This window comes from Pipistrellus kuhlii, unplaced genomic scaffold (genome assembly GCF_014108245.1).
Source record: "Pipistrellus kuhlii isolate mPipKuh1 unplaced genomic scaffold, mPipKuh1.p scaffold_m20_p_7, whole genome shotgun sequence".
In the NCBI taxonomy this organism is placed as follows: Eukaryota; Metazoa; Chordata; class Mammalia; order Chiroptera; family Vespertilionidae; genus Pipistrellus; species Pipistrellus kuhlii.
The window spans coordinates 48,951,635-48,970,507 of NW_023425573.1; the positions used below are offsets into that span (position 1 = coordinate 48,951,635).

General features: G+C 37.6%; 1 protein-coding gene across 14 annotated transcripts in view; it reads right to left on the bottom strand.

The window, feature by feature from the left end:
• PKP4 (plakophilin 4) overlaps positions 1-18,873 on the bottom strand; it is a 226,363-nt gene that overhangs the window by 59,470 nt on the left and 148,020 nt on the right. For 10 of the 14 annotated variants that reach the window (XM_036422339.2, XM_036422344.2, XM_045575439.1 and 7 more), the window contains 2 exons: positions 2,943-3,074; positions 2,642-2,832 (listed from right to left, as the gene is read on the bottom strand). The exons of 1 other annotated variant lie outside the window; for it this stretch is intronic. In XM_036422339.2, the coding sequence (XP_036278232.1) occupies positions 2,642-2,832; positions 2,943-3,074 (323 nt within the window). The remainder of the gene's footprint in view (positions 1-2,641; positions 2,833-2,942; positions 3,075-18,873) is intronic. 3 more of the 14 variants (XM_036422341.2, XM_045575436.1, XM_045575437.1) reach the window with 1 other exon arrangement.

Genomic DNA, 18,873 nt, shown 5'->3' on the forward strand with positions numbered 1-18,873 from the left:
CTCCTGTGAATTAACTCTCCAGGGACAGCCTGTTTGCACAGGTGCTGCAGCCAAATTTGTCTCTTCTTTTAGCTCTAGTGTGGCCTAGAGCAACTTCAGCCAGTTCTTTTACCTCCTTTAATCTATTAGCTCTTATCTTTAGGGGTGGCTTTAAAGAGATACACACAAAGGTACCCTCCCAAAAATCTGTTCCCACAGGAGGAATGCCGAAGACTCTGCTGAGTTCCTGGTCTAGCCAGCTAGAAAAGACCAGAAAGAGAAATGAAAAGCCTTTCTGCCAAGGCTGGTCTTTCTGTGGATCCGTAAACTCCCGCAAACACTGAGTCTCAGATCCCTTTCTCAAAGCGGTACAACAATGAATATGGGCTGGACGGGAGAATGGGCCAAAGGGGAACAGGCACGGGAAACAGACAGTAGGACCCTGGTTACAAGCCCAGGACCCGGCACTTGCTCTGTATCTCCTCAGTGATTGCCATTACCCCGTCACTTTTAATTGGGCAATGATGGCAGGGATAAGACAAGGACTTTGTACACTCTTTGATGTCCTAAAGGAAAGCATGCTAAGTCTCCAGATGTCACAGCTACTGGACTGACTAAAACACCTGCTCTGAGACATCATGCTCAAGCTCAATTCAGGAAAGGCAATAGCCATGGGGAATAGAAGATCTGAGGAGGGAAGAGAATTGTTAATAAGCAACAGGCAAGAAAGAGGGGGTTAAAAATTAGTAGATAGTTGGAACATTAAAATCTGTGCTTTGGTTTAACAGTGCTGAAAATAAGAAAATCCCACAAATGAACTTTTACTACCAAAATGGGATGATACTTGGCCCAAATAGCTAAAAAATGTATTGTCCAGACTATATGTAAATTAAGCTTTAGTGACACTTCTCACCCACCTTGCAACTTAATTCTTCAGCTCTAGAGACAAAATAAACTTTATTACAATAAAAGAGGTAACATGATCACCTTTAGAGGGGAACAAATAGATAATTTCTGAAGTTAAGATTATTATTAAAAAGTGTGACTTCAGACCTGTTGACAGAAATTCACCTCAGACATGAATGCCTAGAGCATTTAGTCCAAAGTTTCTCAAACTTTTCCATCAAAGCATTCCTAACAGCAAAGGAGTAAATGTATAATCTGAGGATGGGGGTGTAGCTTGAACTAGATTGCTACAGGCAATACAAGATTTTTTGTTTTAGCTTAATATATGAGGCACTATATTTGTATTTGTTTTAATATAGAAATGTTTCTCATTTCTTAAAAATTTCCCCTAAATTGTTGAGTCCAAGTCCTATTGATTCTCTTCTGGCTCTTGGAACACTGGCTGGTTTCTGTGGTACTTTCAGGGCTTCCTGTACTGCATTAGGGGAAGATTAGTGTTTGCCTAACTTGTTTGATCTTACCATGTTTCAGGGTCAGAGAAATTACTAAGGTACTTGGACAGATAGTTATCCTCACTAATTACTGACATTCAGAACTCCTCCTACCACTTCTATTAATTCTGGAATATGCTGGTGGACTGAAGTGAATAAAGTGGCAACAGGTCAGGACCTCAGAAGTTTTATAAACACACTAGAGGCCCTGTGCCCAAATTTGTACACAGGTGGGAGGCCCCTTGGCCTGGCCAGCAATCAGGGCCCATCAGGGCCATCTTGCCCAGTGCAGGGAAATGTCTTCGGGAGGTTGGCCAGCCACAGGAGGTTAATTGTGGAAGCACACTGACCACCAGGGGGCAGCTTCTGCACTGAGCATCTGCCCCCAGTGGTCATTGCGCATCACAGAGACCGGTGGTTTGGTTGACCAGTTATAACAGTCGCTTAGGCTTTTATATGTATAGACTAGAGGCCCAGTGCACAAAATTCGTGTATGGGAGGGGAGGGGGGGTCCCTTATCTTGGCCTACACCCTCTTCAATTCAGGACCCCTTGGGGGACATCCCTCTTGTAATCTGGGACAGCTGGCTCCTAACTGCTCACCTTCCTGCCTGCCTGATTATCCCTAACCACCTCAGCCTGCCAGCCTCATAGACCCATAACTGCCTCTGCCTCAGCCCCTGCCACCAGGGCTTTGTCCAGAAGATGTCCAGTCTAATTAGCATATTACCCCTTTATTAGTATAGATAAACAATATTATTTTTTTTTCTTATTATCAAGTTAGAAAACCCTCACTTAACAGAATGGTTATGCTTCTGTAGGCAGAAATATTTATATGCTAGCTAAGAAAAAAAAAATGTGTTCTCAGGGAGTAATGGAACGGGTCACTCCCATTTCATGCAGGTGTGGAACTACTGCTCAGCCCTCTAGGACTCTGGAACATACTTTAGCTCTAGTCTTTTTCACACAGTTCTCTCTCAGTCGCCTCATGCAAAATTTGCTTCCTTTAAACCAATTACTTTTCTGTGTCTGGAATTTATCAGAATTCATTAACAGGAGCTCATTTAAACAATTAATATATTTTTAGTTTTCATGCCTAAAAATTCCTTAACACCATAGACTTGCAAAATGTAAAATATATTCACTATTTTATCCTTCTATAAATTCAAAATTGAACATATTGGTTTTACTTTTTAAAAATTCTCATAACAGATATTCCAATTAGGAGGGTATTTCTTTACAAGGATCTTGATGTGTTTGGTTTACCTGAACCAGAGTTTGTCCTTCAGCTCTTGAATGCCTCACCAAATGGTTATTAGTGGATGCTATAAATGAGTGCGATGGTCTATTGTCTGCCTTACTCAAGTTCTGGCTGTTGTGGAAACTTCCTGTTTCCTGGTATCCACTGTCAGAATAAGAATTCATCTGCGTTGAACTTCTTGAGTTACCCAATGATCCTGTAGGAATGAAACCAGCAGGAAATACCTTTATTTTACACTTCTGAGGTTCAGGTTCAGAAATAAGATGTTAAAAGAAAATCTAATAGTGAAAAGGTAACACAACAGACCCTCACTTTCATGGAGAGATGTCTGTTCTGGTGAATAGAGGGCGCCTGGCTCTGGCTCTGTCCTGATGAGATAGTTGTTGGGATGGACAGTGTCAGAAGCTCTAGGCTTGTTTACACCAGGATTTGGCACATCTGTAAGAAGACAAGTTTAATTAGCTAAATCTAAGGACAATCTTACATAAAAACTTGCTACAAAGATTCAGTTATTTATCACTAATGTATTATAACCTTTACACTAATACAAGACGATTTCTACCTTAAGCTGTACAATCATTTGCCTCTTTTTATAAGAGTTTCATATAATCACTTTAATAATATATTTTGCTAAATGTCATGTTCATTTTGATTACCAGCCTCAAATTAATTTATACACTATATTAAATAAATGTTCTCCCTTGGAAAATTCACCTCTCCAGTGACTTCCTCCAAGAGGATGCACTGACTCTGCATGATAGTGATGGCTAAGAACTTGAAAAGACCTTCCATAACGGAAACTTCTGAACTTAAACTCACATGGTAATCATACTATTGTCTGGTACTAAAACCTCTGGAGAGAAGGCTAGCTTTTCATATCACATTTCATATCATCTAAAATCAATGAAAAGCTGTACAGTTTTCAGTTGCAAAATAATAGAAACTTTAGTATCTTATTTTAGAATTGCAAACAAAGAAAACTTTAATTTCTTATCCATTTGCTTTTTTATTCTTTTAGTCTTTTTCCAAATGAATATAGACAAATCTAACCTGATATTGTCTCCTCTAGGCAAATCTAGTCCTCCCATTATCTTGTTTTATTGTCAACTGTACCACTCTTCCATCTTGAACTTAAAAACAGAACAATTTACCTCCTTTCCCCTATTCCAATTTGTGTTATTTCATTCTATAAATTTATGTGTAGATTATATTGCCTTTCCCCAGTATCTTCAAAATACACTTGCCCATGTTGTGATTATCTCATAAGTTTTTCTTTCCCAAATTTTATCCTCATGTTGCTAACATTCTTTAAGAAATACTGCTTCACTCTTACTTCAGAGATTTAAATTAATTCTTATATCACATACTGAGCTCCATACACAATCATAATGATTTCAATGCCTTCATGTCTCTTTCCTTTCTGACTTTCTTCCTTTACTTAGTAAGAAGCTGTTATATGCCAGGCCCTAGGAATGTAGTTATGAGGAAAGACAAGGCACATGTATGTGTGAGGAAGAGGGAAAGAAATAGGGAGAGGGAATGAATGAATGAAAGCCAATATCTGGGAGAAAGGTGCTTAGGAAAAACTTGCTGAAGGAAGTAAGATCTAAGCAGTATCTACTTATCACATGAGGTCAGTTGGTCCGTTCTACGCCTCTCCACTAGAATATAAACTCACTGTGGGCAGGAACTTTGGTTTGTATACTGTTTCCTAATTGTTTTCTTGGTGCCTAGGATAGGTGCATAACACTCGGTAGTGCCCAGTGAATATTTATTGAACAAACCTCTAACAAGAATAGCAGTTCTGAGTGCCAATTCACACCTGACGACATGCTATGGCTTTATTTTACTGTCCTCAATAAAGTTTGTCAATGTGAAGGGAAGTAAAACTTTTAGGCAGGGCTGATTAGGCTAGTTTTGAAGGTACAAAGTTTATGGGGAAACTGTGAAATCCCATCATATTCTAACCCTTCAACTTGATGTCAAATTCAACTTAAGGCTTCGTTTCCTAGCCTCTGGAAAGATTTGCTGATGTCCTTAATATAGGTTTTTAACTACCTACCTCTCCATTTATTATTTGACAGTATACTTTTAGGTGGTAGAATTGTGTTAGTTCTGAATTGTGTCAGTTCTGAAGTATGGTATTTCAATAAAAATTACAGAGTGTATATGGTTTCCCTGGTACGTGTTGAGACATGATGTAAGTACCTATCAGGCTGATAGAGTTACTGCTTTATTTGTAAGTCTTCTGTGTGAAATTCTGGAGTTCTAAACATTTTTACTCAGCAATTTTTGAAGTTTTATTAAGGACTAGAAGCTGGTATCCACTTTGACTGGCAGCCTGGTACGCCCCTGCTGGTACCCACTTTGGCTGGCAGCCTAGTACTGCCTGCTGGCTGGCCCTACCCCACCACAACACCACTGCTAGTAGCATCCTTCTACTGTAGGTGACCGGTGGGGTGCTTGCCAGCCGGCCCTGGCCCCTGATTGCCACCACCACCAGTTGCCTCTCTCTTGGGGAACAGACGCTCAACGCAGGAGCTGCCCAAGGTGAGGGGCAGCTCCTGCATTGAGCATCTGGCCCCTGGTAGTGCATGTCATAGTGACCAGTCATGTCGATGCACAGTTGATTTGCATATTAGGGTTTTATTATACAGGATTATGTAAAATACACAGTCTGTTAGGCTAGAAAACTTTTACAGCGACTTGGAGTGCCTGGGAAGAGAGCTACAGAAGAGATATTCTAAAATCAGAGCTGTGCGCAGTTCACCTTTGTTTCTCCCAGGAATGTAACACTGGGGGGGGGGGGGGGGGGGAGAAAGAAAGAAACAAACAAACAGCAACGAAGTATGGATAGGGAAGTCCCACTGTGGTGGCTTTAAGACTTCTCATACATGAGTAAAATATACTGGTTTTTTTTTTTTAAAGCAATGTTTAGTTGGTCTGATCTTCATCTTTAGTAAAAGATAAAACCTGGGAAACCAATACATCAAAGCTTTTGGCTTGGGAACACTAGGAGGCATGCATGCCAGCATCTAAAAATTATCACCATGGAAACCAGAAATCATTAGTTTGTGTATGCCTCCACCTTTTATTTTTAAACGATTGGAAGCTATTATTTAAATACAGAAAGAGACAGAGGTACCCTAAAAATTTGTTTCTTCATACAATGGGAAACTTTCTCAAAAACCACGTGACAAACAATTGTGCTTATTACGAGAAGCCACTTAAAATAATCATAGAGTAAGCACAAATTGTGACATTCATGATTCTACACTAATAAATATAGAAAAGAACACGGGTAGCTAACAGGGACACTAAACTAATAGATTCCCATGTCCCCTAAATCCCATTGGAAGATTTAAATAGCTGGGCTTACAGAACAGGCCATACGTTTTTGTTTTTTCCCCCCTTTATCTAAGAGTAAATGGAAAAGTTAAAGTTTTAAAAAACTGATTTAAGAGACTTACTCAATATGAACTATAAAACCACCAAATTCTATACATGAATGGTCTTTGGTCATTTTTCTACTTTTATAATGGAGCCAGCCCAATGATAATGTGTATCCGCAAAGACAAAAAGATATTGATGTATCTTCTCCATCATTAAAACTAAGTTAAACGGTTTTCAAAAATTATTTACTGCTTCTTTAAAAACTTCTAATTCACAAATTTTACATACAATCTAAATGTATGTACACAGTCAGCCTCAATCAGATAAACAGAAGACCCATTTTCTAATTAATGAATAAAGTACTCTTTGTAGTATGGTAACATTCACAATTATTAATGATCCGTTATTTATGCAATCTTACTTTAAAAGGAATGTCTTTTAACAGCAACTGTTGTATGGAATGGAAGGAGACACTAGTCAAATTTACCCAAGAGACTGTAGATATGATGGGGTTAATCACTTTAAGATTGGTGCTGTAAACTATAATTAAATTGTTGGCATGTTGTGATACAGCACAATCAGAACATAAAATCAAGATATATTTTTATGAGTAAAAATGACAAACAGACTATGAATGCTACTTCTTTAATCTGTGTACTAAAGAACATGTGTTCCCTTTTTAAGAAAATCACAAACATGTTTTCTGGGACACCAGAAATATACTATGGGGAATTTTCAAACTCCAAATTAGCATCTTCCAAGAAAATGCATATCTAAAAATACAGAACTTGAACAAGTTTCAAGGTAGAATGAAATAATCTCCATCTGTTTAAGACTGGCAGATTATTGGAAGCACGTTCCTTCTTGCCTGTTACATTTCATATGAGTGCCCCAATTTTATGCAAAAAAGAAAAAAAGTAGAAGGTTGCAGCTAAAAATATATTATTGGATAAAGAACAATAATGCTGTAGGCATACGAAAATTTGGTATATTATCTACACCATTAAGTTCATAGTAAGAGATGAAACACAAAGCAAATTATTTTATCTTTTCTGTGATGTACCTCCCAAATATATACCAAAATTGAATAAAAATACGCTCAATAAAAAAGCCCAAGGTCTCTCTGAAGAAATTGAAATTATTAAAATGTCTTTTTTTTGTTAATCTATATCTTACTTTTCATGCTCCATAAAATGATGGCAGTCTGGACTGTGTGTAAAATCCACATGGCAACAGGAACAGAGAGATCAGTAAGGAGATTTGTAGTAAATACAAACCTATAACTAGTCTTTCACAGTCCGGATACTGTGACCTTATTTGAGATTCTCATTGTTTGTACGTTCCCCAAGTTGCTTGGTGTTTATAAATGTGCTCTTTCATAAAAGATAGTGTGGTTGAGTTATGGCAGGACTCTTGGGATAGTAATAGTATGCAATATTAAGGCAAATGATACTCTTCTTGAATTCTGGCCTAAATTGAGTTAAGCTATCATACTCAGAGGGAAAACAGCTTGTAAAAGAAATAATCAAAACATTTTATGGTATGGGGAACTTCCTGTATGGCTATGGAACTCTTGCTTCCTATAGGACAATAGGTCCAGGAAGGAGTCTACTTTCCACAGAGCTGCAGAAATATCCCCATGCCTTCTATGGCTAAGAAGTATAAAATTTGCTGCCAATTTATGAAAGGGGATGTAGAATGTAGCCCTGAAAAAAAACTCCTCTTCTGCAATTTCTCTGATGTATAAGACTCAGGTAACCTACAGTAGGTAACCTTATCACTGGAGGAAATGAGATCATTGGAAAACACTGTTTCAGAGTAAAAATGTAAATAAACTGATGGAAACATAAAACATAAAAACATTCTTTGATCTATACAAGATATAAATAGACGTGCACTGAGGCTTTAGGAGTATTGGCCAGTGTGTTCAGTGACCCATGCACCAAGAGGTTGCTGGTTCAATTCCTGGTCAGGGCATATGCCCATGTTGCAGGCTTGATCCCCAGCAGGGGGCAGCCAATTGATGTCTCTCTCTCTATCTCTTCTTTCCTCTCTCTCTAAAAATTAATTAAAACATTTTTAAAAAAGAAAATTGCAGACACCTGAAATTTGTTGGCTCAAACATAAACTATTATAAACACCTAATATCCCTGAAAAGTTGTGTTTTAATGGAAGTGAAGATGTACAAGAACAGGCAGAAGATCATGTTTCCTGAAACCATTCCTAATCTGGTTCTCTTGAGTATATCTAGGTTCTTGTGTGTATACCAGTCTACATCATGATTTAAATATGAAATCATGACTCTAAATATTTCACTCAAGGAGAAAATGTTGTGTGAAAAACCTACAAAAATAGAAACCGATACTGAAGTTCACTTTAAATCTTGCCTTAAACATCAATTAGTCTGCCACTGAAAAGCTCAACTATTTGGATTCAATTTCACATACTGAGCAAACTTTGTATATATAAAACTGGTATAAAGTGTTTGATTTGATTTCTAACGATGACAAATCTGAGCAGTATTTTAGTTTTATATCTTACCATGAAGATCTCCTGGTCATAAATATTCAGAGATACAAAATGATTAAAAATAATTTTTAGGAAAAAAAATAATTCCCATAAATAGTCATATTAAGTATGTTTATCTACTTAAAATAGGTATCATACAATCATAAACATTTTATATTCCATATCTGTAAGAGGAAAACTTAAAAAACAGGGAATTTAAAAATATAAAGATGAAAAAAATGCATCACAAATTCCAACACTGAGTGCAAGAAGTGGTTCATGAAAGGCCATGGGGCTCTGGCTCCCTAAAGAGACAGCTGGAAAAAGAATAAGGGATTCGCTATGATGTAAAAGTTAGTGATCTATGGAAAGTAAGTGCTGAAAAGTCACACAAAAATATTTTTTCAAAGACACATTTCATTCCTTTTAGAAAAAAGTATGTTAATAAATATAGAAATGGGAATATTTGATAGTGAGAAATACAAGACAGATTTCTTCTGTTAAACAAAAACCTTTTAAAAACTGAATATATATTTACCATCAAAATAAATGAATGGTTGTCTGCAACTGGTTTCTCTATACTTTTCTACTGAATTGTCTTTTTTAATAAAGATTACTAAGATCAAGCTAAATGCAAACTAACTCTAGCATAAGAATAAAATGTGGAATAATAGATGGTAGCCTTTCTGATACTCCCCAAAGCAATAACTTTAAACTGAGGAGTATGGCTCTCTGTGTTGAGAAGGTGGAAATGGAAAAGGAGAGCTTTCTGACTTGATAATTTCCATTTTATTTTGGATAGTTAGCAGAATATTTCTTCATATCACTAAAACATGAGAAATTTTAAATATTTGATATGTTTGTATTAAACATAAAATGTTAAAAGCTAAAACTGGTTATTTGATTTGTACAAAACACTAATTCACTTACAGCAAGCATTTTGGGAATGTGTTGGTGTATCATATATAAACTAGAGGCAGGATGCACGAAATTTGTACAAGAGTAGGCCTTCCTTCCCCTGGCTGCAGGCACTGGTTTCCCTCTGGTACCCAGGACCCGGGCTTCTAGCATATTATGCTTTTATTATTATAGATGGCTTAGAAACATTCACATAGTTGTTGGTGAAAGCAAAATGCTAGTATTCCTATCTCAGGGCTGCCACCTATGCACAGGCACAGTGATAAATACAGAGTCCTAGTCTATCAGAAAGGCTGAGGCCAGCACACAGCAGGGAATTTTGCTCTATAAGGATTCATTTAACAAAATCCCAACTATGCAGAAACACAAATTAAATAGCATCCATTAGCTGAGAAACTCATGTCATATTTCATAGCAGGCCTCATTCGATGTTAGGGCTAAACATCAGGGTACAGTTTGCTGGCTTTAACAAGCCGTCCAATTTTTGAACCCTTTGTTAAAAATATTTGTATTTAAAGTAGTCAGACATATAAAAGTAGAAAGGTAAGATTAACCCTCTTCCCAGATTTAATGATTATAATATTAATGGCATATTTTTGTTTCATTTGTCTTTTCCCGTTATAGAATTTTAAAAAAGATCCCTCACATCAGGTCATTTAAACTCTAAATATTTCTATATGTAACTCTGTAAAACAAGGACTTTTCAAAACCATAATTATTCCATAATGCTACATTATTAGTTCAGACCAAATTTTCCTGATGTTTCAGAAATGTCTTTTTTCAGTTCGCTTATACTAGGTCAACCTAAAATGAGGTTCAATGATTGTACTGAATGTGACTGCTACTTAAGTCCCTTAAATCTAAAAAGATTCCCCCCTTTTCATTTGCTTGGCTCACTGAAGGGACCATAGTGGACTCACACAGGCTGCTCCACATTCAGAATTTGTGCCATGGGTTTCTCAGGGTGGCATTTACACATCCTCTAACTTTAATACGTTCTCTAAGCAGAAAGTTAGAGCTCTCAGGTCAAACTTTTGTGGTTTATGGGCGATATTGGTATTTCACATCATGTCATATCACCACTTTTACGGTTGCTAAGATTAAACAGCCAATTCAAGTGATGGCAGCCTGACCCTTCTATTTTTAAGTTTAGCCTCCACCTTTCTCCAGGAACAATGGTTCCCAGGCCTGCTGCACACTGCGGTCATCTTGGGTCAGGGCTTAGAAACCACCGCTGACTGAGTCCCATGCCCAGATAGCCCAATTCCATCAACCAGAGTTGTAGTCTGAATATTAGAAATTTAAAAAGCTCCTAAGATGATTATAATGTGCAGCTAGGCGTGAGAATATAGATGTTTTTGCATGTATTGACAATCTTGCTTAAAGCAATTATTTCATTAAGGGATGCAAACTGGTGATTTTTTTTCTTCTTCAAAGTTTACTTCTCTTCCTACATTTAATTTATCAGGAGGAATTTTTTTGGCATATTTTAGAAAAAGTTAAGGAGTTAGTAAATCTAGGGTTATTTGGTTATCCTGAAATACAATCTGTATAGGATAGGCAGGAAAAACTGTTAATTCTTCTCTTTAATTACCAGTAATTAAATTAAATTAATTATGAATAAGGCAGTGGTGCACAAACTACAGAGTGGAATCACTTGGGGCTCTTTCAAGTCTACTGATGCTGGTTCAGGTCCCAGATTTTTGAATTGTGTAGAGGGAGGCCTGGGCATCAGCTCCACATACAATTCTAATGTGCAGTACCCTTTAGGGATCTCTGGAATGAGATGTTTGTACTCAAATTACCTCCAACAGTGATTAAAAAATTTTGGTTTCTGCTTTTGTCAGTGGTTGTTGCATTTAAAAAAATTTATTTTATTGATGAGAGAATCGTTGATTGGCTGCCTCATGCATGCCCCCTACTGGGGATTAAGACTAAAACCTGGCATGTGTCCTGACCAGGAATTGAATCCTGTTCTGATTCATAGGTCAATGCTCAACCACTGAGTCACACCAGCTGGGTGGTTGTTGCATTTTTGTTGACAGGAAATGCATGTGATCATTTTGAACCAGATATAAAGGAAGAAATATTGAAAGGAAATGTGACAATTTTATTAAATTCCAAGATCAGGTTGATTTCTAATTTTCATAAGAACTAATCCTATGTAATAAAAGGTTAATATGCAAATCAGTCAAATGGTAGAACAACAGGTCATTATGACGCGCACTAACCACCAGGGGGCAGACGCTCAATACAGAAGCTGCCCCCTGGTGGTCAGTGTGCTACCAGAAGGAAGCACGGCTCAGCCAGAAGCTGGGCTCACTGATGGCGAGCACAGTGGTGGTGGCAGCGCTAAGGATGTTGCTAAGAATGTCCCACTGATGGCTTAGGCCCGGGCCCCATCTGTCAGACATTCCCAAGGGCTCCTGGACTGCAAGAGGATTTCATGCACTGGCCCTCTAATAAAAAATAAGGCTATCACTGGTAATGCTTGAAGTCTCCATGGATTGTTCTGATTTAATACTTATTTCCTTAAGTATACTGTTTAGTCTGTCCATAAAATGTATAAGGAAACTTAAAACAAATACTTTAAAGCCTAATAACTTATTAAAATTTAAAATGTTTATAAAGACTTGCATTCCTATACCCTGCTAACATAGTAGGCACAGATAGGTAAATGTAGAAATATATATTTATAGGGACCCATTTGGACCTTGAGAGTGTTGACATGAAGATTATGTTAAACAAAAGCATCAGCAATTCAACAGATGCCTTCCTGGAGCTTTTCATATTTTTTAAAATTTTATTTTTTAAACCACAGTTTACATTTAATAGCATTCTGTACCAATGACTAAAGTGAGAAACTGATATAATAAGGGAGAGGGAGGGGGAGAAAAGGTTTCTATGGGAAGATCAAATTGGTTTCTAGAGAACAAATAGGAGATAAGCAAGTTTGTGATAATGTTTATTTATACAGGTGGTATAAATAAACATTATACCACCTGTATAAATAAACATTATTTATACATATAAATAATGTCCCCCCCTCTCTTTCTTCCTGCCATAAAACTTCTACAAAGAGGACCCATGCCCAGTGGGGGAGATGTAGGAATGAAGGAATTTTTACCTTTTACTCCAAATTCTTCTAGACTTATTTTTTAAAATAAGAAGCATGCCTTACTTTTATAACAAAACATAAAAAGTGAAGAGACCCCTTAGAGTGATGGTCAGGAAGCTATAGCACTGCAGTAGTAATAAGAACACTGTCACAGCCCTGGGGCTAAAAAGGCCTGCATATAATGGAGGAAAAACTTGGGGCTCTAAGGATAATTTTAACAGAAATTTGCACTCCTCCTGGTATTTAGAAGGGAAACAGCAAGGATTATATGATACAATTTTGTCATCTGTACAATTTATAGCCATAATAAAAAATATCCCAAACCCTAAAAAAATAGTCCTTTATGCATGATTGCTACTCTAATAGCCTATTTATAAACAAGCAATATAACTTCCTATTGTAGCTACTTTATAAATTCAGTACATTCCTACTGAGGCATAAAGTGTTCCCATTTAAGTTGGAGTCTTATGATGTGCTGATGGTTTTTTGTGTTGTAAATTATTTGTTCCAGATGAAGAAAAAAAGAAAAATTGACTTAGGGCTAGTCTTTCATTTATCATTTATCTTCAGTATTATTATTCTTTTCTAAACCCACCCCAGTAAAAGAAACTTGTGTCCACACATTTTAGAAACAAAATTTAAATATATAAATAAAATATAAAACCTAACCCCAATATAGTACTTGTATATATTAACTATGTCAGTATGTACCACAAAATCATGATTTAAATGGATAGTATGTTAAAAGTATTACTTCAATACATATTCTATAATAAATGAATGTGGCACCATGAAATTAAATAATCTTATTAATTTGAAATTCCTTTTACTACAAACATTCCCCTTCCCTTTCATATCTATTGTCAAATATCATATATCCTAACTGCACAGAATTGTTAATATTTTCTCTCCAATGCATTACACATTGTAGAAGACACAGCTAAGTCTATTCATCCTTTTGCCTCTGGGTCAACCAGAAATCTCCTCATTTTTGCAATCCTGTGTCTTTTGATAACTCATTGCTTTATTAGATACTCCATCTTTAGATCTCTTTAATTTCTTATCTATGAGTATTAATTCCCAATCACTTACTTGAGTTATATAATTTCTGCTCCTGCAATTATTTCCTGAACATTTTCTTCAAGTGAAAGGAAGCCTGACTTTGGCCTGGTAGGAACTGACAGTCGCATTAGCTCTGCAGGCTGCTCCTCCTAAATCTAAAGGAGGGGAAGGAGGAGTGTGTGTGTGTGTAGGGGGGAATAGGAGGTTTTCAGGTGGATGTACCCCCCCTTCATCACAGCCAGAAACCACCTAGCCTAGGATCTCGTAACTTTCTTTTCCTTGGAACAGAGAAACTGGGATTTTTGTGAATTTTGTTGTGATTTGTGACAAAATTCACTTTACAGGATGTGGCTGGCGGATTTAAGCAACAACCAATGATAACTGACAAAAGAATTCAATTTATGGCTTCAACAGCTTCTTCCTGGTGGGTAGCACACACGGTGTATAGTTATTTCAATGATTGAACTGGTACGCCTTTTCTTGGAGGGAAGTCCAAGGTTTTTTTCTTTAAAAGCTGTTCTGTACAATGTTTTCCATCATGAAGAAGTATAATTACATGTGCATCTATTTGTGTGCTCATTTTCTTCAAGATCTATTATTGTAATATGTATTTTTTTGTGATTCTGATGTTTATTTTTTTAATATTATTCTTAACTATCTCAAACTTTGGTGGGACATGAGAGACTCTACAAACACATAAATTGTTAAGAGATATGAAGACATGAACATGAAAAAAATTCACATTTAATAAAGGGAAGGAACATTGAGATAACATTCCCTCTTCACCCCCTTTTAGCAAAATATACATAAAAAATACACAAAAATTAATGGTTATAAAAAATGCAAGGCTAAGAAAAAGACAAAGCCAAAACAAAAGTGACAAGCCTTCTTCTTCATAAAAGACAAAAGGACAATCATTTGTTTTTAGACAATATATATGCAGTCCTGATAAGCCAGAAAATACAGAATAATGAAGAGAGAAGGCCACAGAAGACAAGGTAACAATCCTATATAATAAAAGCCTAATATGCAAATTGACCAAACGGAGGAATGACTGGTTGCTATGATACACTGACCACCAGGGAACAGATGCTCAAAGCAGGAGCTGCCCGAGCCCTAAGGCCCCAGGGACAGACAAGGTGGGTGCCAGTGGGATCCCCCAATTGCCCTGCCAGTCACTCCACAGAGGGAGGTGACTGGCAGCAGTGGAAGGGGAGGGGCGTGGGTGGGTAGGGCCTAGTGGGTGGGTGGTGCCAGGCCGGCCATGGCGGGTACTGGCAGGGGAACTCCCATTACCCCGCCGGATGCCCCACAGATCTGCCCTGATCACAGGTCAGACCAACTTTATTATTTCTAGGGATGCATCTCCTTCAGTCTCCTTCCCAACAGGCCTGGGAAAATAAAATGTTTTGTAAAATAGGCAATTCTTTCCCAGGAGTTTGGGAAGCTACTTCTTTGAGCATCCAAACTTAAAAAGCTTTGGCTTGTTTTATTTTTTTACTTTCAAACAGGTTACTATCCTTAGTACAGGTTAAAAAACAAGCAAGCAAGCTAACAACCAACCAACCAGAAAAAGCAAGCATTTGTGATTCTGTTGAAGTGAATAAAAAAGAAATGAAAATCTTTTCTGCCTAGGGCATCCTGAGTTCTTAGAAAATGACTCTGCAGGAATTAGCTGTTTAAAAACAGCAGCTGGTCTCCATTTCTGGCACTTCCACTGACTGTAACATTCTGACAACACATGAGCAGGCAGGGCGCTCTCCCAGGTAGTGAGAGATCAAACCACTGTTAGGCTAACAGCTCACCTTAATGCTGAAAAGCTTTCAAAGTGCTAAGCTTTTCAAGTCAAATTTATGATGAAAAAGGTAGAAAAATTGTTTGCAAGTATGTGCAAAATATTAAAGAAATACGAAGAACAATAACAGACATTCAATCTTCAGTCCTTTTGTGTAATCTTTTCTTATTTAGGAAACCAAGAAAACTGAAGAAAGATGTTTCTTTTGTCAAGACCTAGCTGAAGACAAAGTATACTGAAGACTTGTTTCTTTACATTTAAGCCATCCTGCCTCAATCTGAGTAGGACTGCCAACTTTAAAAACAAGTTGATTTTCATATTACATTCATATCTTTTGGTGCAAACTGGTAATGAGAAGACAACAGTTAAACTTTATAATAAAAGTAACAGCAAAACTGTCATTTTAGCCCATTACTTACTTACAATCAGACTTCTAAAGGGCATCTTAGAGAAAGAAATATGAAATAACTACTTAGAGAAAGAAATATGAAATAATTTACTCTTTTAACCATACAATCAAATTTCAGTTTTCTACCATATTACAGCTTATTGCCATGGCTGAAAAGCAGACAGATATAAAATAAAACCTCCGAAATAGTAACAAGTAATAACAATACTAAATAACTACTTTAAACAGAAAGTGAAATAAGTATCAGTTGTGATTGCTGTGTTTGAAGGTTAATATACTTCCCCCTCCTTGCCAAAAGAAAAAAAGGCTAAGTAAATATAACACCTCCCAGATCTGAATATGAGTTTGGGCAAGAGTACATTCTGCCGAATCCGGTTTGGCTCAGTGGAAAGAGCGTCAGTCTGCGGCCTCAAGGGTCCCAGGTTCGATTCCGATCAAGGGCATATACCTTGGTTGTGGGCACATCCCTGGTGAGGATTGTGCAGGAGGCAGCAGGTCAATGTTTCTCTCTCATCGATGTTTCTGGCTTTCTATCCCTCTCCCTTCCTCTCTGTGAAAAATCAATAAAATATGTATTTTTTTTAAAAAAAAAGTACACTCTGACAAAAGGCATGAAGTAGAGTTATTAGGTGTGAATTGGGAACATGGCTGCGGTGAGGCAGATGGATTACTGGAGCAGTATTTCCATAACATTGAAGTACTTGGGGAGTTGTGTGTGTAATATTTACAAATATAACACATTTTATCGATCTATATTTAGTTCATTAGTAAATTGTGAAGGTGGTGGTCAAATGACTGACGCTGAGTAAATGTACTGAAGAGTAGAAGAGGTGGAAAGAGTGCCCAGTGCTCAGATATCGCATGGCCTATCATGTGTCTTCATAAATGAAGATCATTCTCTCTATACGTAAATCAATTATGCATGTGCCTCCTGGCTTTTTGGTAGTTAAAATCTACACCTGTCACTCCCGCTCAATTCAGCATGGCCGACTGGTGTGGGTTTGGAGGAGGATACATGGAAAAGCCAGAACGTTTCCGCAGCTCTACTTGAGGCAACACGCTGGTGAGGCTGTACTTCCTTTGTAGTTTCAGCTAATGCTGGAAAACTCCCCCTGCCCCACCTCCAAACCACCTAGCCCTTTGCCCTCGCAATCCTAGAAACGGTGGCTGATTCCATTAATGTGATTGATCTCTTGGGTGCTTCATCATGCTGTTTAATTCTCCTAAACCTTCCAACCCACCACACTTTCTTAACTATAACTTCCCTGTATCAAATCCCTCATATTCAGCTACGTGGCACCAGCGCAGTTTTCCTGGTGGCCCTGGAAGATACAGCTTTTATCCTCGGGCTACAGAGAACTCTCGCCTGTCAAACAGCAACCCTTCAATAAAAAGGGGCAATTCAGAGGTACTTTTAATATTGTCTAAATAGTTAGAAATATAAATAATGACACTAATGAGGGAATATGAGAGGATCAACCTCATATCCCTTAAGGGAGGGAGAATTAATATAATATTATCAGGAAAGCAACTTGGTTACAGTTATTAAGAGCCTTGAAGAATTACCATATACATAAGATAATTTTTTTCTTAAAAACCTAGCTTAAGCCCTAACCAGTTTGGCTCAGTGAATAGAGAGTTGGCCTGCAGTTTGAAGGGTCCCAGGTTCAATTCTGGTCAAGGACATGTACCTTGGTTGTGGGCACATCCCCAGTGAGGAGTGTGCAGGAGGCAGCTGATCGATGTTTCTCTCTCATCGATGTTTCTAACTCTCTATACCTCTCCTTTCCTCTCTGTAAACAATCAATAAAATATATTTTAAAAAATATAACTTAAGGTAAATCAAATATGCAGATAGATGTTTACCACAATGTTATGAGAATGAAAAATGAGAAACCTGAAGATAGTGTATATATACTTAATAGTTTTTCTTTAAAGTATCCTCCCAGCCGCAAATTGTAAGTGTACACAGTATATATGTTCACCGAAGAAGTCAAGGATACTTGATTTAAACATGGACACTCGGTGCAATACAGCTATTAAAGGCTCTCAAGAAACAGTTCTGGAATAAATTAATGATGCAATATTAAAGATGAACTAACAGAAGAAATTTGTATTAAATGGTAAAGTTTTGCCAAAGCCAATTAACAAATGCGGTATGGTGTGCCTAGCATTTTTCTTTAAACTAGTTTTTTCAAGTCACGTTTTAACAGTTCATAGATCTGCTATTTCTACTGAAGAATGCTGGTCAGGTGACTTTCTGCTCAAAAGAATTCCAGTGGCTCCCCCGAAACCTGCAAGAGGAGAGTTCAACATCCCTGATATTTGCCGATATCTAATTTGATCCATTGTGGCTGTCTATTCTTTGCACATCGTACCATCTCCCAAACCAGTTTTAAAGGTTCCCATGTGACACTTCTACTCTGTCTTCTGCTGCCTAATGACAACGCTCTCTCTACATCAGGCCCTGGGTTCCAGGCCCATCTTGTCTGCAAAGCTCTCTCAGAAGCAGGTTGTACATTTATAACTATGTTTCCCACACGATACTTATTTGGCAATTAACCACACATCATTTCATGGCATGCCCTGTGTTAAACTGCTCTTTGTAAATCTCAGGAGGTAACTTTTCACATGACTCTGCCTACTCAAGGGCTTGAGTAAACACGACAGTTATTGGGAATAGCTAGTTGATAAACAGCAGAGTGCCCTGTATGCACTATAAGTAACACAAGACCAGGGTCAGGCAAATGCAGGTACTAGGCATTTGGTGATCTGAGTCTGATGCAATTCAAGCCTTGTTTAAAAACTGCCATAGTATTTAGATATCAAAGCTGATTCTAGAATGTATACATAGTTGGCAACCTCCTTTACATTATAAGCTCCTGGCAGGTGAGGAGGACATATGTGTGCTGTGCCCATCTCTGTCTGACCAGCAATGTGTCCAGTACTGGGTCTATGATGTGGCTGCTCAATAAACATTCAGTGAATGAAGGCTAAGACAGCAAATATTTCTGGAAGTGGTAGATGCTCTCTC